Here is a 22,282-nt window from a genome sequence, read left to right on the forward strand (position 1 = left end):
CTGGCTCTGTTCCTTATGACTTACAAATATGATTTCTTTTTAGATTAAGCTTTTCCTTAAGCTGCTTTGCAACAAAACTTTTTTGAAACATCAGTGGCTAAAAAAAAAAAAAAAACACCTTTGTGTGTAGGCAGTTGCCCCGTAAGCACTAGGGATAATTTTTCAGTAGGCATTTGATCTTGTTTGAGAGCACTCTTAAGAGATTGCTTTAAAGGCATATGAAACATTTCCTGCATATATAATGGACAGTTTTTAAATCTTATTTCATTTTTGAATTAAACTAAGTGTGGAAAAAAGGATTTTACACTGTGGGCCTTGTGTTTTTGTTAGACAGGCTGAAAAACTAAAGCATGAGGGGGTGCTTAAGGTTTTACCCAAGGTCTGGTAATAAACGCAGTTTGTACAAGTAGTGGAGAAGACAGATTAAAACGCCCACACAGACTGAGTACGAAACATAGAATTCATGGATGTCATTTGTGCTAAGATGCCAGGCAATGAAGAAGGTAACTAAGGCACTCATTATCAAACTATTTAAACAACTGGATGAAGAAGGTAACTAAGGCACTCATTATCAAACTATTTAAACAACTGGGCTACTAAAATGGTGTTTAATCAATGGATATACAGTGGGGGGGTTTTGTGCGCGCGCAACAACAGCTAATATAATTTATATTGGAGAAATGAGAGAAAGGAGAGAAAGTCACTCACTCTGTCCTGGGCTCACCAGATGAACTCCTGATGGAGCAGTCAGCTCTTAAATGGGTCTAGGAGAGGTGGAGCCAGGCTCCACCCCTTCCTGCAGCACAGGTGAATTGCCTTCACCTGTGCTCCCGTGGCTGACTCATTGCTCGCCTCAGGTGATCAATCAAAGGTTCAGGCCGTGATTCAGCAGCCCCATACAAATGGTTACTTCCTGCAGAAAGGTGGACAGGGAGAATTGAGAGCTCAAATAAATCCACCAAACCACATGTCTGGGTGCTAAACTAGATCCAGTTCAGGATAAGAGAATTCTAGCTGCTTAATTTTAATATTCTGCTCTGTGCTGCAAAGCACCCATGGAAGTTTTAATGTGTATATTTCTTCATGGGTGGCAAAGATGGTGTGTATGTTTATTAACTTTCTTCATTGGTACCTGCAACAGGCTGTTCAAGGCATGGATCTCATCCTGCAATTCACTTTTTTTTTTCTTTGGGTACTGCTCCTGGAGAATTTAATCAGCAGGAATCATGCAGCTAGCTGGTTGGTGAATTGGTCTCTCCATCTGTCCTTCCTTCCTTGTTAGAGCTGAGATTTTAATTACCAACATCTGTGCACTATTTCAGTCTCTTCATTAAAAATAAGAGCTGAAGTTGCCCTATTGCTGCTGCCATAGACAGAACAGAGCAAACTCCATGATAAAAGTGCTCACAAAGCTGAGGGAGAATCCTCCCTCCTTTTTAGGGGTTTAATTTGAAGGATGTGTGAGCAAGCAGGTTATATTTATGGGGAGGAGCTGCCAAGAGAAGATATATTTATGTGTTTAATTGTATATATTCTTTCTTTCTGTAAAAAAATATATATATATATATTGGAATGGTCTTTTTGCTCCTTTCTCTGTGATATATACCTTGTTGCAGAAGATCACATCATTTGTTTTCCAGAGGCTCTTCACAGTATACTTTTTGTGTTCATTTAGTCAGACCAAAGTCTCCATTTTGTGGTACGGAAAAAAACAGCAGGATGGCTACAGAGAGACAGAAAGGCAGAATACCATGTGAGCATCAATACCTGCTCTTGGTCACATGAACTTTTTTTCTTTTTTCTTTCTACTGTGGAGGATAGAGGATGTACCAGTTAGAAATACATCTCTTGCTCCTTTCATTCTGCTCTGTGAGTGAGCCGATGAAAGGTTCCTTTCCCGTGGCTCATCATTATTTATTCATATGCTCATCCTCCTCTTTCTGATGAGAGCACATGTGGGAGGGACATTATAAAACCACAGTAATTTTCTACAGTGGTTTCTGGAGGTTTACAAAACATCTCTTCAGCTAGAAATACGTACATTTTTCAAAAAAGTACACTGCAAACACGGTTGGCTGAATAAAGAGGACGCTAATGGAGCTGCTCATTTACAGTTCTTCTCTCAAGTAAAGCTCCACAACATGAGCATTGCTGCAGTGATAGCCTTCGCTTATATTATTTTATACTCTTTCTGCTGGAGTGAGAAGTTGTATGCACGAAGAAAAACCCCATGTAGTAGTACAATTTAAATTCAGTGTTCAAAGGAACTGTGCTGCAATATTTTTCTGCTTCTTGTGAGTGCAAAGTAGCAGTATTTGTGACAGATAAACCTTTCCCTTCCTGCTCCTTGCCTTTTCTTTCACTTGAAGATGTAGAAAATGATGCAGAGATGAGAGAAGAGTGATACAGAGAGGAGTAAAACTTAACAGGAGAAAGAGCCAAGAGAGGAGAGTGTACAATCTAATTGGATTTTTTCCTGTAATGGTTTCTGCTACTTAATTAACCACTCTGATAGCCCCGGCGCTCAGCTCTCCAACTCTGATCTATGGCATTAAAGAATTTCCTGCTCACACCCTTTGTTATTCTGACTGCAGGCACTGCAAAAACCATGAAAAGCAAAGATATTGACATTTTAATCACACTGTTATGACATTAATAAGATTTTGGCACTGTGTGATCTAACATATTCTTCATCTTGATATCTAGTGATAGAAAGAGACATCCAAAGCTGCAGATTTGACCTTAGGGTTTTTTCCCCCAATTATGCTTGCCATGGCACAGCATTATTCTGTATTGTGTGCAAAAGGACTGTTTCTAAAGTAGCATTATCACAGCCCTACAGTTCCTTCCCTTCAAGATAAGAGCAGTAGGTACTCTGTGGGTGGGTTGTGTGTGCAGGTTGAAAATCATGCTTTAAAGGAAAGCAGATGTAATCTGGATGTGTATTTATAGCAAAAGGATTTTTTGAGGTACTGCACCCTAATATCAGGCAGCCTGGGTTGTCAGGTTTCCTTAGCACAGAAATTGAACAAATTTGTGAGGAAGTGTAGTTCTGCTGAAGGAGTTAAAATGGCAGCTTGTTAATACATCATTAATGTTGGCTATAATTCCCTTTTTCACCATTACAGAAAGTATAAAAGGAGATTACATTGCACAGGTTTTGTTTAGATCTCATTTGCTCCTGCAGAAACATTTGTTTTTATACATCTCAGCTACAATTGACAATACATTGAAACAATTCAAAAGATGACACCTGAAATAAGATTCCAAAATAATATAGCCTCAAACTATTTACTAGGAAGCCCAGAATTAAGCTAGCATGCAACATATATGCATCTTTTTCAAATAGTACTTCTTTCCTGCATACACAGAAAAACAGGAAAGCAGACCTTTTCCAGTCCATGAAGAGAACAAAAGGAAGAATTCAGGGTTGCCTGTGCTAAAGCTATTTCCAATTCTTGCCAAAGCCCTGTCTTAAAACCTCCAATTTGTTATTTTTTTCTACAGACATGTTTGAACAGTTAGTACCTGAAATGCAAACGTCCAGTGAAACAATTGCTGAAGATCTTCATTTGGATGTCTTAGTTTCCACAGGGCATGTCCATGTATTGTTTGCTTGTTGTTAAGTCCTCCTTCTTTAAGAAAAATACAAAGAATATTGAGCAAAAAAGCTAGATATAATAAAGCAACTTGAAGTTTATATATAAACGAGTTGTTCCCATTAAAATACCCTTCCTTCTGTGAGAGTTTCAAAAGCCCTTCAGAAAAAGGCTGAGTTTCTATACCTAAATTGTCTTTTAATTGTATATCTTAAGAAATGAATTAGTGTATTTCAGCACATTGTAACTAGCAAAATTTTGATGTTGGTGCTCAGCCAGAACCAGTGGGGAAAAAGTTGGTTTTGTGAAGGCGAGAGTGTATACAGGTGTGGCTCCTGTAGTGCTCAAGATCTAAAAAAGAAAAGAGAGGAGAGAGAGGAGAGGAGAGGAGAGGAGAGGAGAGGAGAGGAGAGGAGAAGAAAATAGAAGTGAATATTCTGTTTTCATCTGTGTGATACGAGGTAGCTGATGTCCCAATTTCCAACAGGTCTATTATGCACTGTGTTTTTACTGATACACACTTACTTATGAGAACAAAATAAATCAGAGCCTATCTGCTACACACACCTGGCCTGGAGAAGCACTTCGTTTTATTTTCCCATTTCTTGCAGGAAATATTTTGTTCCAGTTGTGTAATTTATTTTTTGCACAGTAAAAAGTCCACCAAACTACAGCTCATAAAATAAGACTGTATGTCTCAGCAGCACAGTAGAGAAAAAAGCATTCATGTCTCCTGCCCACTAACTGTGGTTAAAATCACATGGACTCACAGATACCTACATTTTTGTCCTTTCAATTTTGAACTCAAGGGAGAGTCATCTCTCCTTTAATAGGCTGTGTCTGGAACAGTCTCTAATCTTGACATGATTTCTCTGAATTCAAACTTTCATTTCATTCTTACATATATGGGAGAACACACCTAACAATGTGTATGCTAATGTCAGAACTTGAATAAGCTTCCACATTAGTCGGAAGTTCTTTTACAGGGGATCTTCTGAGAGGAGTTCTCAATACATGTTAAAAAATCACAGTTAACTAGATTGTAAACAGATCAATAATAACTAGTCTATTATGTGTATGTTGAAATTAATCAATCTTTGGTTTTTACCTAATCTGTTGGTAATCAGATGTCACCATATCGTAGCTGGGTGGTCCTAGCCAGGGACCAACATCCCAAGAGAACACAATAAATACAGAGCTCAGGCAGAATTGCAAGCCAGACTTGAATTCTCCCCCTCTAATCCATATTCTCTGCCAGGGTGAGCCCAGTGGCTCTCCTGCGCTCAAAGCGTGGGTTGTCTTGGAGGCCAAAAGGCAATGGCAGCGCTGAGAACAGGAACAGGAGGGAAGAGGAGGACAGAAGAGATGGTGAGCCCAATGACGTGCTGTTAACTATTTGCAGGTGAAGCACAGCTAAGAAATGATTGCACATTGCTACTCTAGATGACTTCCTAGTCTTCTATGCTGCATTCTGAAGTGGTAGCTGCCATCTAATAATCTATCACACTAATATTTAACTCAAAACTGCAAACTATTTGAAAGCATTTGCAAGATAGTCTTAGTATCCAGTACCTGATCTTTAACTGCAGTGAATCAACGTTCATTTACAGTTTGTACTGAGCTACAGGCTAGTAATGCTATGTGGGGCCTTTACTATGGAGCAACTGCACAATTCCTTCTGTAAAACAGGCAGAAAGAGGAAATGATTTGTTCTGAAATCTGCAATCTGAATGTTATTTTTCCCTTTCTCTTCTACTGGGACTGTGTTGGAGCTACCATAGCCTAGCAAAGTAATACAGAAGATACACATACTGAGTACAAATGAGGTCTAGACTAGGATCTGCTTAGCTCTCCTTCTTCTCCAGTTTCTGATTTCTGTAATACACTGAGCCCTTAGATGTTGGGATATCCCCATCATTCTTTTAATATTTTCCATAATTATACATTTCAGAGCACCATTCCTTGATTTTTACACGGTACTTCAGGCTGCTGCATATCATATCACTCCATGGCCTTTAATCCTTCTCCTTCTCTCTCCAGTCGTGGCTCAGTGCATGCATGAGTATGTTTGTATATTTACTTATAAGCTGTCACCTATAAAGACTAATTGATTCTGAATGGCAAAGTATAAAGTTCTATGAATGCATCGTGCAAAGCAAATATGATCTGTGAAATATATCTGCTTCTTGTATACTGGAAAGCAATAACTTTGAGAATTACATTTGAGAAGATTTACATTCTTTTTCTTCCTTTTCCTCCTCTAAGCAAGCTGATGCTGAAGTCATTTTTGTGTGATTTGTTTTTCAGATACGGAGACAAGTGAAAAAATCCAGAAAAGTGGAGTTCTTCAGGTGTTCGCGAGTCTGTTGATGCCACAGTCTTCCTGCACAGCAAAAGTAGCTAACATCATAGCAGAAGTAGCCAGAAATGGTGAGGTTTTCTACAAGAACTTTTCTGCTGGAACATCTTCAGTTTTTCACCTCACTTGTCAGTATGTTTTACTTCATTTATGTTTTCATTTTGTAGATTAGACATCTTTCATATCTCTCCTTCTCACTTTTTGTTTTTATTGTGTCAAATTTTGTTTCTCAGTACAATCAAAACAGCATTTAGCTGCTGGAATATTTTTAGTCCTTACTTTCATGCTATTTAGTTTTTAAGATAATCAGCAGTATATATTATTGGACAGAAATAGCATGTCACTGGCTTTTTGAAATGTACGAAGAAGAAAAGATATGCATCATTTGTGCAGACTGTTACATGTAGTACGCACAGTTACAGCAGTAGGATATATAAATGACCACCTACAGTCATCTGTTTTTCAAGTCTGAGCACGCTGAAGGCTCAGATGCATTTTACCTGGAGTTTCTCTTCCCAGCTTTTAAACCCTTTTTCTGAGGTCTTCTCTTCTTTGCCAGACTTAGGAATAAGAAAACCATCTTTATAGTCTGTAGTACTACAAAACAATTAAATCCCTCTTCTAAAGTCTTGTCCTGCATTGGTTTATGTTACTCTGTCGTTCAGTGATTCCCCTCCTAACTTTTTAAGTGATTCTTCAGTGTTTCCTTTAAAGGATCTGCTTCATTTCCCATCCAGGATAGTGGAAACCTAAATGACTTTCCTTTTGGTTACCTTCTTTTTCACCTATTTGTTCTGTGCAAATATGTTTGCAGTTTTACTACATACCTGTGAGAGCAACAGTTTTGCCATGTATGGCACCACTTCTTTTACTTCATACCTTTACATGACCCTGATAACTATAAGCTTCCTCAGCATATTGCCTATTTTTTTTTTTTCTGAATGGTAGACTGAAAGCTTCTGTTCACTCCAGATTGAGGGAGTGAATGCTTCTTACTGCTCGAGCAAGACCCTAAACAGCTGCACAGACTGACCTAGATGTTATAAGGGTAGAACAAGTCTCTTATTTCCTCTCACAGATCGGAAGTTAAAAAATTATATGATTGATGATGTAGAAACTATGATAATGTAGTGAGTATAAAATAAATGATGCAGGGAGAAGCTGAAGAATGGAAAAGAGCTTTCATTGGCAATTAAGAGAGGAAGAATTTGAGGGGACAGAGAAGACAGAGGGGAGAAAGTAATATGCTAAGAAAATAAACATTGAGATAGATAAGAAAGCGAGTGATAAGAAAAAAATAGATAAAAAGTTACAAGGACATCCAATCTGGTAATGATAAGTGATACTGTCACCATTTAGGCCATTTCATTTATCACAGTACAGTGTCTGTCTACAGTTTCTAAAAGTTCAGTATTTAAGGGGAGAGGGTCAATTTTGCTGACTATCATCTTTTGTTAGACGTGTGCAAATACAAAGATGTTTCTTCATCTGCTTGGTGATATGTCAATGTTTATCAGCACAGGAGGATTGGTTGTCTCCATGACAGTTACTTATTTAGCTAAAACAATACTACACGATGAACTACAAAAGGTACAAATTCCTATAGTAAAGAAACATCTAAGTATGTTTTAAAAGGCACATCAAAGAAAATATCTAAAGTGTTTGGTACTTTTATGAATTCTTTGAGGTCTTGGCTTTTGGGATTCTGCTGATCCAAAGTCAGAAAAGCTTTCTTATCTCTTTGTGTAAGGATTGTACATCCTAGTTCATTCATTATATATGACTAAGCAACACAAAAGTAAACTGGTTGTGAAAGATTCAAGATAGTCCAGGATCAAGAAGAGACATAATTTGTAATTCACAACAAATAAAAAATGTATTGACCTTTTGCCTACTATAGTGCTATATCTCTCATGGTGCCTCAAAGTAAACTACTCAGTTTCCACGAGTGTCTGAGTGGCTGCTTCTGTAAATCTCCCTTGTAAAAAGAACAGCACAGTGCCTGCCTAACTATAGATCTTCCTGGAGACCAGTATCCAGATTATTTCAGGATAACTGTCTACCTGTGACTTGCACAGATTGAAGAGAATTCTTTGGTTCCCTGGCACTGAAGGACATAGTAGGAAAGAGCGACAGAAATACAAAAAGCTACCCAATAAGTGGGTCCTTTACTTTTCCTCCCAAGAGGAAAGTCTCACATAAATCCCTCTTGTAATTCTTATTCCTTACCTTCAAAATAAAGAACCTTTTACTTAGCTTTATTTCTTTTTTTCTTTTTTTTTCCTAAAGCAAAAGCTTTGGGAGAGCTCTATGGGAATAAGGGTAAAAAATGCTGCTTCTATTGTATAGTTTGAGTCATCTCTAGTGTAAATCAGTAGTTTAATTTATGTTTAGTTTGAATGGAGATAAAGGATGTGGATTCTCTGTTCTTTTCAGCATTTCCTTATGATTCTAAAAACACGCTCAGCCTGAGCTCTGTTAAATTAGTTTCCATGGTAGTCAATTAAATATTCTTAATTCCTTCTAAATTAACAAATAATGGAAACAACATAAGCCCAAATCCTGATGTTGGGTTTGTTCTTTAGGAACTTGTATGTGAACTTGCACTGTCATATGAACTTGCACTGTTTGACTGTGCTCTTACATAAGGCCCCATTGCAATGCCAGGGTAACTAGAATGGAAGAAACTGAAAATAGCAGGCTTTCTTCAACAGGTATTTCATTATTTGCAGAATTTATGCGGAACCCGTGTGTGGATGCTGGGTTGATCCCTCCTTTGGTGCAGATGTTAAACTGCAAAGACCAGGAAGTATTGCTGCAAACAGGACGTGCCCTGGGCAATATATGCTATGATAGCCGTAAGTGTTGAAATATGCTGAATTTTGTAGATGATGTTGGTAGAAGGAGGGAAATGTTGAGGGAATTTATGTTGTCTACTGGCATTCACTTTCCTCTTTTCTAGATTTTTATTTACTATACAACTATTCTGATTTTATAGGATGATTGTACAGCGCACTCGCATTATGCCTTTGTGACACTAAGAATAAAAAAACTGCTATGATATCATGATGCAACTGGATATAAGATCAGAAAAGATTTATGGGCTTCAGGGCTTTTTTTGTTTTAAACATAACGAACTAGCTTTCCAGAGAGTGCAAATGCTACATACGCAGTGACCTGAATGGCTAATTATTCTCAAATAGGCTCGCAGGGGAAAAGTCAGAGTGAGAAGGGAATACTCACATCTTGCCAGTCTCAGAGCTGCGCAGAGCTACACGTGTGGCTGAAAGGGAAGCTTCAGCTATGTTGCTGATTCTCAGAATTCTTAAGTGGCCAATCAATTGCAACAAGATTACATGTGGTTAATTTTGATAATCAGGACTTGGGGATTGGTGAAAACTTTTAGTTCTTTTGTGGTCAAAATAAACTTTGAATTGCCACACTTTAGGAAATTGCAATCCACTTGTGACTCCACGTGTGGATTGCATGCATGGACACATGATTTGCAAAAACAAACCAGCGGTTGCAGTGTTTTGAAAATGCAATCTTTGTATTCGTATGAAGTAACTAGAAAAGTAACTAGAAACCTATGGATGTCTGCAGATGGGAAGTGAAATGCAATTGCATAAGCACTTTATTATCTTCAGATTTAGTGTTTTATTTCACATTGCAAGAATTTTTGTGATACATTTTGCACTTGCTAAAAGTTTTTGCTGTTCTGAATTGCTGTCTGTTTCAAAACTGGAATTATTGGTAGCATCTCACAGTTTTTTTCAAGCTAGTTTGGAAATTTGCATTTTATTTTGTTTGAAATTACTTATCTTGTCTTCGATCTCAGGGAAGCTCATCAGATTTTCCATGCTGGCATTTTCATTTACAGACAGCTACCACTTCAAGATGATAATACTTAATTCTTTCATTTAGGGTTTTATTTAAGGCGACCAATCAACTGAACACCTGCTTCCTTGTGGAAAGTTCAAGAAGAAACTATTGAGCATTCTATAACATTTTACTTACTAAATTTTATTTCAGGGTCATGTGTGACATAAAGCTCAGTCCCAGGTTGCAGTGGTTTATTTCACGTTAGTAAAATCTGTGTAACTACTCATGTCATTCTTGTTCAACCCACAATTTTACGTGAAATATAATAAGCAAACATGAAAATGTTTTTCAAGTATCAGGTAATGTGGATTGCTTCTTGCTTTTATAGTCCAGGACTTACACAGCACAGAAAAGTTGTACTATATGCCTTGTGCTGCTTTTTTGTGGAGCAAAAATGTACAGTACAGAGATGTGTTCTGTATGCCATGTATTGCTGCAGTCCTGTAGGACAGTCACAGCCCTCCCTGTGCATTTAAATAAGAACCACGAACAAGCTGTAATAAAATACCACAGAAATCAAACTAGCATCTCTGATTTAAGTGGAAGAGGCTATTCATGGAACCTATTTATCACATCCACCCTACCCTGCTTTGTTTTGATTGTTATCTTAAAGTGTAACGATTTATAACTTATTCTAGAATCTTACTGAAGACAAGGACTTTAAATATGCTTATTACCATAAAATTGAGTATATTCTCATTTATGACTTATTTATTTTTATATAAGTTACTTTTCCCTAACAAAGATATTTAATATATAGCAAAGACAAGATGTGGAGGACACTATTTCTAATCATGTTCTAATCAGATATTTTGTATAGATCGTCTTTTTCTTTTCAGCTGACACAAAAGCAGATGTCACTTTTCTGGTAATTGGGACTGTTGTAGAAACCCGAAATACCTCAGAAACTCTATTTTACCATATGCATGACTATTTTTTCACTTCCATAGCCCATACAATTATAGCATGCAACAATGGAAAACATTCTAAAAGTCCTAAATCAGTGTTAGGCTAAAAGTCTGAAATCAAGCCCATATTGAATAGCTCACAGCAAAATTTCTATTTATTGGAAGCCCCAAATATCCTCTATTTCACGTCAACAAGCACATATCATTTTGTTTAGTGACAAAAGGAGCTAATAAAGTCTTTGTTTTAGAGGGAAATCTGCACAATGCAGGATGAAAGCTATGAGTAAAGTGTTGGGGTTTTTTTGTTTTGTTTTGTTTTTGTTTTTTTTTTGTGGGGAAAGCCCCAACAAAATGACTGTGCAGAGAAAGACAATTCCCTAATAATTTTCTCTTGATAAAATTAAAATGACACTGTTTCTCAGATCTCCTGCATGAAGACAAGGCCTTTTCCACTGGTTACTTCTGAAGCACTGCTGCTGTGGGAGAGGTATCCATTGCTAAATCCAAATGCTCAGGTTTAATACCCTTCCACAAAGAAATGAAAACTACACACCTCCTGGCCAGACACCATACTGAAAGATTTCCTTACTGAAAACATGAAATGGAAGCTGTTACTTAGCGATAGATTCTCTTCTCCATTATGTTTGGGGTAACATGCACACTGTTATCATCTGTGTGATCCTCAATTTTATGCCCCTAAAAATAATGCTGAATAAACTCTTTGAGAAATGAAGAAAAAAAAAAACCAACAGAATAAAATGCATTTCATAAACAATTAAAGAGAAAAAATAGGTCAAATTTATCCCAAGCAGCCATGAGAGCATCCTTTTTAAAGCTTCTATGTTGTGAAAAGATCTGCTTTATGTGAGTTTCTGAACATCACAAATACAGGCAAATATAACTGCAAAGCAGAGTAGAAGAAAGTTTTGTTAGTTCTGATGAGGCTTCTAGTCCCCCAGCCTTCCTCTGATAAGGATAGATGAAAGAAACAAGTGAGGCAGCCAAAAAGATTTTAACTTGGGAACAACCACACTATGCAAACTGTTCCATGCTATCCTACAGTTTAAGAACAGATACGTTACTGCATGTTCCTGTACAGCCTGTAACTGCTCTAAATGCTTGATGTACTTATGCCACATTCACTTCACTCCCCAAATCTTGGTCAAAGCAGAAATTGCAAAGAAGTGGAGGTGTGATCTCTTCATTCTCCCACCTGCTTTCTCTTCCACTACAACTACAGCTTATACGAAATACAGTCACTTGAACCTCTGTATGCCCAGACAATGGACTCCACAGCCTCACTCAGGAACAGAATTTTGTCTTAATTTTATTACTAGATAGAAAAATCCTAGCCCATTCATTCCTTTTTACCACCAGCTACTTTCTGCTTACAAACAAAGCTCATCAGATTAGGCATTATCTAATCAGAACGTAAGACCTATCTTGTAGTTGCTTTGCCACTCTTCCTCCATGAAATAAATCAGCTACCTTCCTACTGTTCCTCTTTCCCAAAACACCATGTCATTCTTCCCAATGCTGTTTCTTTTTTTAGGGCTGTTAAAGATGTATAGCTCTTACAGGTATTATGGAGCATATTTCCAGAAGTCCAAAAGGTTCCCCTTACATCTTGAGATTTAGATGTTGCATATGAAACCATCTCCACTGATTGAGAAAGGTTATTTAACATAACACAGTTCTTGCTACAAAAACCAAGATCCGCATGAGCACGTGTGAAAAACACTCCAATTTTGACCTGATTGGTTGACAAACTACTTTCCCACATTTTTATACAGCATTAAGCACACTGTATAAACTACTGTAATTGTAATATTAAAGTGATCATTATAAGAGGTGGTGAAAAGCTAGGATATTCAGAGCCTGATTTGTAAACCACACGGACCAGAATGAGTAACTCACACTGACCTCAGCTGAGACAGGATCTTACCCGTCATGAAATAATTCCTTCTTGCTGTTCAGAACATCTAAATATTCTGAAAGCTTTCACAGTGAAATAAACCCTCTACGTATCTTATAAGAGAAATGAAAAAAATCCCATTCTGCACTTCCATAAAATTCATATTAATGGTAGAGCTTAAAGACCTCTTCAGGGATTCTCAGATCAACTGCTGTTTACTCCATTCGGTCCCTTGTTTCTTCACAAAACCACCAGCATGCATGCATGTTTTCACCAACCACACTTCATGATATAAACAACTATAGAATTGGAGAGAAATTAAAAATGCCAACTTATTCTGTAAGTGCTGCCTTCTGACAGCTGCTTTTCTGCAGGATATGCACTGGATTCTTTTCTTATTTCCCAAGTCATACATTTCTGTCAACCTAGTCATACTGCACTGATGGCAAGACCCCTGCTGTAGTTCACCTATGTTGCCTCTCACATAGACCCAAATCTGTCTTGATCCCACCCTTAACATTAGACCAAGAACATCATGCCACCTCTTATGTTCAAAAGAACTTGGATGCTCTATATTCTGTACACTTGGCTGCCCATCCTAGACGGATGTACAGACCTCTTGCAGAAGGAAGGCTATTTACAAAAAATAAGAAACTACTCAACGGTACAATTTCATACATCTTTCAGGAGACAAGTTTAATTTCAGGATCTAAAGCTGAAAACCAGACACTTAAGAATTAAACTTACTGGAAACACATCAAATTCATTCTTCTTCAAAAAAATGGCATAGCCTTTCATAGTACCATATGGAAAAACAGCAGAATCCTAAAAAGCAACTGGTGTTGATAATAGCACACTAGTGGCTAATTATTTTTATGAAAGTCACCCTGATTCATGCAGCGAGGCAGCATCTTACTACAATCTTTCACTTTTCTTTGTACCAGACCTTAACAAATGCAAATACCACCTACGAATCAAGCAGTATCATGAAATTGAGACCAAAGGTTGTAACTAATTGCTTGAAAATTGATTGTTTACAGAGGTGTCAAATTCTAATTTTCATAGTGCAGCAATACTGTGTTACCTCTACACCTGTCCTCTCTAAGCTATGTCTGAGTCTTAGAAAACTATGCTGTATTTTTTAACCTAGGAGTCCCTGATAATGCAGTATTTTTTCCAAACCTCAGCAGAACAAGCATTGCATCAACTAGAAACCAAGTATACCATATGCATGCTAACAGATACTTTCACAGTAATATTTAGTACTTATCAGCAATTAGTCACGAATGTCCTTAGGAAGCTATTAAACAATATAATTTTAATTTATGGTTTTCTGAAATGGAATCAGAATAAATCTTCCTAGAGCACTGGAAAGAGCTATTTGAAGAGTGACAAAAACATGAATTCTCCTTCTAAGGCTATCACTCTTCAAACTTATGTTCTACATATTGACCCTATTGAGACAAGTGATTAAATTCTTATGACTTAAGCCAAAACTTAAAAGCAGCCCACATAAGAAAAGTAAATTAATAAATGCAATTTACCATGTATTTGCAACTTCTTCACATCTTTAAAATGAATATATGAGACTGATTTTCTTGTGTTTTAAAGAATTCAGGTATGAAGAGTCCTGTATATTTTCTGCAATGCTGTTTTTTTTCCTTTTCCTTATTTTTTCCAGGAAGATTATTTGAATATGTAGATCAGTATTCTGTCAGACTATAAAGGTAACTGAAAAACAAAGCAGACTTTTTCCAGTTCTTTACTTTCTCCCCCTCCTGCATTTCATTCACAGTCTTTAAAGTTTGTGCTTTACTCACAATTCCAGCATCCCCCTTAATCCTGAGGCTGCTGCTCATTTCGTCAGTTGTCCAGCCAGCAGAATGGCCTGAGGAGTCAGAGTGGGTGTGAGTAGGCTATCTAGAGCTGTACCTACTTCCTTGCAGAGGAGTTACCTACCTGAGATGGTGTCCAGTTCATTTACCAATGACATCTTAGCACCCGGCCTCCTCAGTGGGGGTTGTTCTACGGTCACCGTATGTTTCTCGTTGCCCTTAAGTCAAAACAGTGAACTGCCTTCTGCTCAGGAGGTAAAAGACTTCCTAAAACAAAAGACATTAGTGGTCTTTCCCAAGCTGCATCCCTTGAAATTGAAGCATCTCCTACAGTCACCAGGCTGAATGCTGCTCCCTTTAGAAGGCCAGATCTTCTCGCTCCCAACAGCTGCATACTGTGGCGCAAGGGCAGCACTACCCGAAACAAACCCAACCCAGGACTCTCCACAGCTTTTCCCAGGGCACTTGTTTCCTCGGGGGTTAGTAAAATCTGCAGATGTGCTTTGTGATGTTTTGTTGGTTGGTCAGTTTTGCTTTTTGCTTCTTGGCCTTATTTCAAACCCCTGTAGGTCACATATTTGAATTTGCCTCTCTGACTGCTTTGCTGGAGGACCACAGCTCCTTTCAGCTGTCAGCACTGCTCCTGCACAATGCCAAGCTCAGCTTCATGCTGTGCTCCTTTCAGCAGCACCCAGCAGAAGATCTCTGCTTGGCACTTGGTTTTGGTCTGCTCGTGGCCAGATGAAGCTGAGAGATCTAAATTAATGTATGTAGGTTTATTCTGTTAATAGCATGAGATGCTATAAATGCCCACCTATCAGTGTAGAAAAACTGCTTGATGAGTTATGGTATAATTGGATTCCATTATTTGTTTCATAATATGTGAAGTAAAAAGCACAGGCTGGATTTAGTTCTGACTTATGCTCTCATAAACCTAGAGTAATTTGTTTTGGCTGCAGTGCAATTACTCTGGAGCTGCATGGAGTTAGAAAATCAGCAGAAGAATCTGCTGTGAGCATTAAAAGTGGGAAGGAAGGCAGAGGGAAGTGCTGCACTTGAGCCAGAAGGGCCCTTGCCTGTCTTTGGCTTAGCTACTGTAGCTTTTTCATACTGTTTGGTTTCCTTGCTTTTTAACAGAATTCATGAGTAGAACTCTGCTTGTTCTTTTGACTGAAATTAGAAACAGGTGATTTTTCTTGTACCTGACAGAAGAGGAATTGAAAAAAACAAGATAACTTTTTGGAAATCAATTGAGAATTTCAGTGTGGCTTGCCTCTGGCTATTGCTTCAGCATAACACAAGGGACACTGATACTGTCACATTTACCTGTCCCTTCAAATGTTCAGCTGAACTCCTGACTGAAATTCTATGATACTTGCCAAGGGAGATGAAGGCTTGTTAACACTGATGCCCTATGGGGCACCCAAAATTTAACATTTAATAAATCTTCCAAAAATGTCATTAGATTTTTAGTTAGATAGAACATTTTTTAAAGTGAGTCGTTGAAATAAAGCAGTTGTGTGAGTGTTAGTGAACACCTGACAATTTATTTTAGTAGATGTTTTGTCCTTCATCTGCCAGTCCAGAACCTGAACTGAACCAGGCTTCTGTGTCTGGTAGCAGCCTCTGGGCCTGTACACCACTACCTCAGTTGTCACTACCCAGCACGTACACTGGCAGCGATTTTATCCAGAACGACTGATGCTACACGTTTTCAGTCTTTGAAAACATTATATTAAAATACAGCCGTCTGTTTCCATTTCAAGCTTACTTTTCACCTCTTCACTATTTTAGCTGTTATTTCTAAGGTAGTACCCTCAATGAAGGTGGAGTTAGAGCTAATGATAGGTGCTGGCAATTTGAGATAACTAAATACAAGACTTCTATTTCTCTTGGCAGCAGGCATAGCTAATTGAGGATGAGTTTTTTCATAAAAGAAAAAAATTAAGGCTATAGTCATTGATTTTAATCAACAAGCAAATTAAAAAAAAAAAAAACTTCTGGTAATCGCATTCATATAATTCCTGAAGTAATTAAATAAATGGAAAGGAACTTCAGTACAAATAGAGCAATCCCAAATCAATTTGACTATTCAAGTCATAAAACACTAATACCAAAGTACAGTGTTGCCATGCCCTGTTGCTTGTAGACAAGTGCAAAAAAGATGCAGGAAAAAAGCAGCAAACGATAAGTCAGTGCAATATAATTTCATGAAATCACATTCTTTGAAAAAATAAGATTAATGGAATGCTGCTCTGTGTTCTGCAGCGGGATCGTAGACTGCAGTCAAAGAATTGAGAGTGCAGAATCCTCTGATTTAAAAGCATACACAAATAAGATAAAAAGCCTAGTCAAGTATTATTAAAATTGAATGGCAGCACTGCATTAAAAGTTTCACGTTCAAAATGTTGAAATAGAAAAATATAATAGTAAACTCCCAGTTAATACAAGTGATTAAAGTTTTCCTAATATCTGTACATATAATGTGCTTTATGCTAGGTAAGGGTTTGCCCTCAAAATTTTAAATTTTTTTTCATTTTCTTACTTAAAGCATGGAAGTGGAGCCTTTCTTCCTTTGGAGTTCTGCTCCTGTTTTTTGTTCTTTTTTTTTTTTTTTTTTTTTTTTTAAATGTAGTCATAATTTTATGAATGTCACATCATAATTTTCTCTGCAACAACCAGTTTGATGTCACAGAAAATTATGATTTCAGGTGAAAGAATAAGCACTAGGAGCAGATGTACGGTGAAAAAGAAACAACTACACAAACAGGTCCCATAAAAAAAAAGAAAAATAAAAACAGAGCATGAAGAAAGAACTCTTCAGCCTCCTCCCTTGGAGTACTGCAAATTCATCTTATATTAAAATAATATTCTCCATAAAGCCCTGGTTCAGCCCAAGCAATATTTTGGCCATAAAGAACGCAAGATTGACAGACTGCATCTGAATTTCTGCAGCTCTGTCAGACACCTGAGAACATATTAAGTGCATAGAAAATAATTTCTGTATTATCTATCATAAGATGTTATTTCATATCCAGTTGTGGATATTAGTTACACTCCAGCTGTATGGCAGTACCTTTATATTTTTCCTGAAGGTCTTCCATGATTGGAGCAAAAACTTTCTGCATTACGTATCACTGAATGAAGAGCAGACAAGTCACATGAATGGAGGGCAGACGCAGAAGATACTCTGCAGTACAAAAGCAAAGATTTGATCAGATGGGAGAAATATTTGCACCAGTTTTTTCAGTAAATGAAGGCTGAACACCTATAGGTTCTAATGTATATGACAACCCCTCTGACAAATAATCCCAGCCTGGAAGAGAGCCAAGCATGGGTCCTGAAGAAACCAATTCTCATTGAAGAGAAGTTGAGAGTCCTTTGAGAAATAAAGAGCTGCCATAGAGAGGTTTTGCATTGGCTTGCTGCATCTTCCAAGGCAGCATTCAAGGAAAACAGGTAGACAAGGCACCTTCCCTGAGTTTTAAAGATCTTCTAATCAGGAACTACAAAAATTTTGCTCTTTGGCTGGTGCATTCCTTAGATCCTATAAGAGAGGGCCACAATGAAATTTGACAGATGTGTGCATAGGAGGCACGAGAGCCATCACAGCAATTTGATAATCCATATTAAAGCCCAGTTCTGCATAAAACTCCTGAGAGTGATTAAGGATAGAAAAAGAGACTGTATTCATTCTCAGAGATGGTTGTGTTGAATTAAAGGACATTGGGGAAAGAGCGACTTGTTCTATAATAAGTCTTACTATACATTTCATTATAGGAAGAAAACCATCTCCCTGCTCTCTTGGGTTGTTGTCATTTTGGCATCTTTGGACAGTATCGTGTTTACTTAAAAAAAAGTAATAATGCAACATCATTGCCCTTTGTGAGCTCTACTGAAACATTTTAAAGTGGAAATGTGAATGCTCATTAAACGGTTAAAATGTTGATCTCATAGGAACAGCAAATGTTTATTTAAAAAGGTCACAGGAATAAACTTGAACACCGCTTCTGGGAGACTGGAAGCGTTTTGAGAGTGGGAGTTCATAGAGCTGCTGAACTACAAGGTAATAGTTGGACTGACAACAAGACACAGCAGCATGCTGTGGTCTTGTTTTGACTGTAAATGATTTGGAGTTTGGTATTCTTGTGTGCAAAACCTGTTCCTTAGCGACAGAGCAGGAAGAAGTGAGGCCATAATAAGCACATGGAGTACTCTGAGTCAGAAATACGCTTTTTGCCTGGGGATGCAACCAAGTGTCATAGCCTGAGCTTGGAGCGAGTAGTTAGGACCTTCTAAGTTTTCCTCCTACATCTGGTATGAAATTGTTTGTGGCCCTCTACTAATAAGCTGAGTTAATCCTCTGAGGCATAAGGAGGCAGCACCAGGAGTTTGTAATTATAGCACCAGCCCAGGCCTGCTCTTCACCAAGCTGCCTTGGGCAGAAAAGCAGCTATACAAGGTGAGCCTAGCATGGGAAAGAGATGCAGCAACAAAAGAGATATAGCAACAAACTCAATTAAGGCACCTTTTCTACTTCAGTCTACCATTTTACGTGGTCGTGTCAAAGCTGGCACTTAGATCCAGCTACCTACCTGGGGAGGTGATCCTGCAGTTAATTTTACCATACACTTGGAGTATGCTATGTATATCTTATTTCTCAGAATGAGGTTTGTTGCTATATCTTTCCACCTTAGTTTTGCTGTTGGTACCGTGAAAGCTAATTATCTATCTACATAATAAAAACATGGTGGGGATAAAAAAAATTGTATCATATATTGAAGTGAGAGACTACCATGTACTGAAAGACATAGATATAACTGGTTTTGATATATAGCTTCTTTGACAAACCAGAGAGAAAACAGAACTAGAAGGATGTTCAGATCTTCATTTGTTCTAAGGTATTATCACACAATAATTTTCAGTGGAGTTGTGTCAGATTCTATCCAGGTAAGGAACTTGGCTTATAACTGACTTTTTGTGGGCTTACGGTCTTTTTTTTTTCTTTTTTCCCCCCCCCTTTTTTTTTTCTTAATTCTTGCATCCAAACTCACCAGACTATACCTTTGCCAAAGTATTTTATGTGCAGTTCCATACCAAGACATGTAACTAGTTTTACAACTGATTTTTATCACAAGCTCAATTTTATCATGGTTTTAGTTTGATGGTTTTAATTGTATTATAGTAACTTGAATACCACAGTCAGTCTATTTGATGCAGAATCAGCAATTCAATTCTGTTTTGCACACCTATTTCGACTCACAAAAAAGGTGAGTCATACACAAAATCATGTATTAAATCTGCAATCAAAAAAATTCCAGAAGATACATAAAACAGTATGCTGGAATATTTTTTAAGTTTTTTTTTTTCTCTGCTGATTTGATAAACGTAAGCACTTAATTTGAATAACTACATTGCCATACTATATTATGATGTGGAATTGTATTTCATTTTAGTATTATGCCCATGTCTGTCAATGCATCAAGGATGTGAGAGGTTTACTGCTTTTGTATTTCTCCTTTTTTCACACTCTATCCTTAATACAGACCTTATTATCTTGAATTTGTTTGACTGTAAACAGATTCTAGTTTCTAATTTTTCAAAATGAAATATACATACCTGGAGCGAATCACAGTTCCCTAACGTCCTGATCAGGTCAGGAATGGAAACAGTCAATGACTTTTTTCCTCTGCTACGTGTCCAATTTCATGGATACTCTGCAAAACTGTGGTAATAAATTTAACAGTTTAGATCCACCAAGAATTTCCCTTCCCACTCCAGCTCCACTCAGTACATCATCTGAAGTCCCTACATATAATATATATACACATACACTCCTTTATATATACAAATAATTATAACTATAGAAGAGTTTATATATATATATATAGCTCTATATAAATGCTATACTGTATACTTTATATAGAGAGTATTTATATATATAAAACTATAACCGTTTATTTAGATATATATAAATTATATATATATGTAAAATTAATACACTGTTCCTCTTATATCCCTTCCATTCTAATGCAATATGTCCCTTTTAAATGGTATTGATAAGAACTGGAAGATTTAGAAACTTTTTGAAGAGCTCTGGACCAATTTTTAGTGGAAGATCATATTATAAATGAGGACAGCCTTGGTATTCGTGCTGCACATGTTGCAGAATTGGGAAAACTTAAGAGTAATGTTAAGAGTGCAGAATAGCAAAGGAAAGATGAGATCTGCAGTTAGACCATTAACAAATGGAGAACTGAGGAGCAGTGTAAGTTTTCATCCAAATTTTCCAGTTGATTCCGATTGTAACTCACTTGGAAATCTCCGCTTTTAGAAGCCATGCAATTAAGGTTATTGACTGTTGTCTATTGCCTGCTGGGAAAGGAAGCAGTATAGTTGATTACTGTAATAAACAACAATTTTTCTTTTATTCATACACTGATATATCAAATTGGATTTGTTGTACAGAGAGTTCCATACAAAGATTATGGTGTGTTAGTTATGAAACTTCAGAACACTGTAGTATATTGCAGATGAGAATGAATTTTCTTTCAGCCATACAAAAACAATCTGATAGTGGTATTAAATTCCAGGTACGGAAGTATGAAGAACATGCTGTGTGCCAGTGAGTTTTTTACTGGGAGTTGGTACCTCTGATCTGCTTTTCCATTTTTTTTCCCATATCCCCTTGCTTAAGGGAGCACGTTGTTCTTTATTTCAATTTCTCAATCCATATAGCAGTAGGAGTCATTTAGCTTGTCCACAAAGCCTTCACGATACGTGTATTTATTTTGTAAGTGCTCAGAACCTTCCTCTGGCAAAATCCAATGCATCATCCGAAGATTATTTTTCTGCTTCAGGGCCTCTACATCAAACTAAACATCTGTACAAAGGTATTAGCGCCAAGAGGTTAATCCATTCTGTTGTAGGTGTTCTCACTTTCTCAGCTCTGTTGCACTAAAAACTGGCCTTCAAGAGTTTTTATAGAGGAATTTGACAACACTGAAGAAATGACTTCACTGTTTAAAAAATTGGCTTTGTATGATTACTGCGATGTTCGGGGTTCTGTGGTGGGTTTTGGTTTCATTTATTTTTAATGTAACTCTTTGTTTTACAGATGAGGGCAGGAACGCAGTTGACCATGCAGGTGGTGCACATATTGTAGTAGACCTTATAAGGTCGCTATGCAGTAAAACAGATCCAGCCAGTGAGAAGCTCTTGACTGTCTTTTGTGGCATGCTGATGAACTATAGCAATGAGAATGGTAAACAACACGAAAAACTTGCTTTATGTCTACCAGGAGAACAACCCCATCCAAAACCAAAAAAAGATAAACATTAAAGCCAACTGTAGGTTTATGTTGTAGAAACTTAACACTAAATTATTTTAAAAGACAACCACCTCAATTTACATATGCAATTTTCTGTTTCAATACAATTACATTCCAAGAAATACTTGATGTCTTTCCTGAGGCAATTCCTAATAGTATAAAGTTTTAAAATCATCATCTGGAATTTACTTTTATCTAAAAGCAATACATATAGATGCATCATACACCTGAGGAAGAAACAGATTTGCAGAAGTAAACTAGGCTACATTTCATCTTCTTTTTCATTTAGCATCAAATGTCACTATAATATTGGTTTTTCTCAGGCACACAATATTGTTTTGTTGATAATCTGGATTAAATATACAGGTTTTTCTTAACCATTTTCTCCTTGAGAAATGTGTGCAAAACTACATATGTTACCTGTGTTACATACCGGGAATCATTTATGTGTATG

General features: G+C 37.2%; 2 protein-coding genes across 7 annotated transcripts in view; one reads left to right on the forward strand and one right to left on the reverse strand.

Annotated features, from left to right (window-relative positions):
* LOC116216570 (uncharacterized) overlaps window positions 1–21,622 on the reverse strand; it is a 62,249-nt gene extending 40,627 nt beyond the window's left edge. The window contains exons 1-6 of the mRNA XM_085222946.1: window positions 20,118–21,622; window positions 17,575–17,688; window positions 14,208–14,765; window positions 3,529–3,635; window positions 1,607–1,723; window positions 709–913 (exon numbers count right to left, since the gene is read on the reverse strand). The gene's annotated coding sequence lies outside the window, so the exon portion shown is untranslated. The remainder of the gene's footprint in view (window positions 1–708; window positions 914–1,606; window positions 1,724–3,528; window positions 3,636–14,207; window positions 14,766–17,574; window positions 17,689–20,117) is intronic.
* Window positions 1–22,282, forward strand: part of RAP1GDS1 (Rap1 GTPase-GDP dissociation stimulator 1) — an 86,254-nt gene that overhangs the window by 39,352 nt on the left and 24,620 nt on the right. For 2 of the 6 annotated variants that reach the window (XM_085222940.1, XM_085222941.1), the window contains exons 3-5: window positions 5,907–6,029; window positions 8,691–8,816; window positions 21,616–21,762. In XM_085222940.1, coding sequence (XP_085079066.1) covers window positions 5,907–6,029; window positions 8,691–8,816; window positions 21,616–21,762 — 396 coding nt within the window. Of the gene's footprint in view, window positions 1–5,906; window positions 6,091–8,690; window positions 8,817–21,615; window positions 21,763–22,282 lie in introns of those variants that run through there. The other 4 variants (XM_019614793.3, XM_019614794.3, XM_085222942.1 and 1 more) reach the window with 4 other exon arrangements.

The sequence above is a fragment of the Meleagris gallopavo genome, chromosome 4 (assembly GCF_905368555.1).
Source record: "Meleagris gallopavo chromosome 4, MGAL_WU_HG_1.1, whole genome shotgun sequence".
Lineage (NCBI taxonomy): Eukaryota > Metazoa > Chordata > Aves > Galliformes > Phasianidae > Meleagris > Meleagris gallopavo.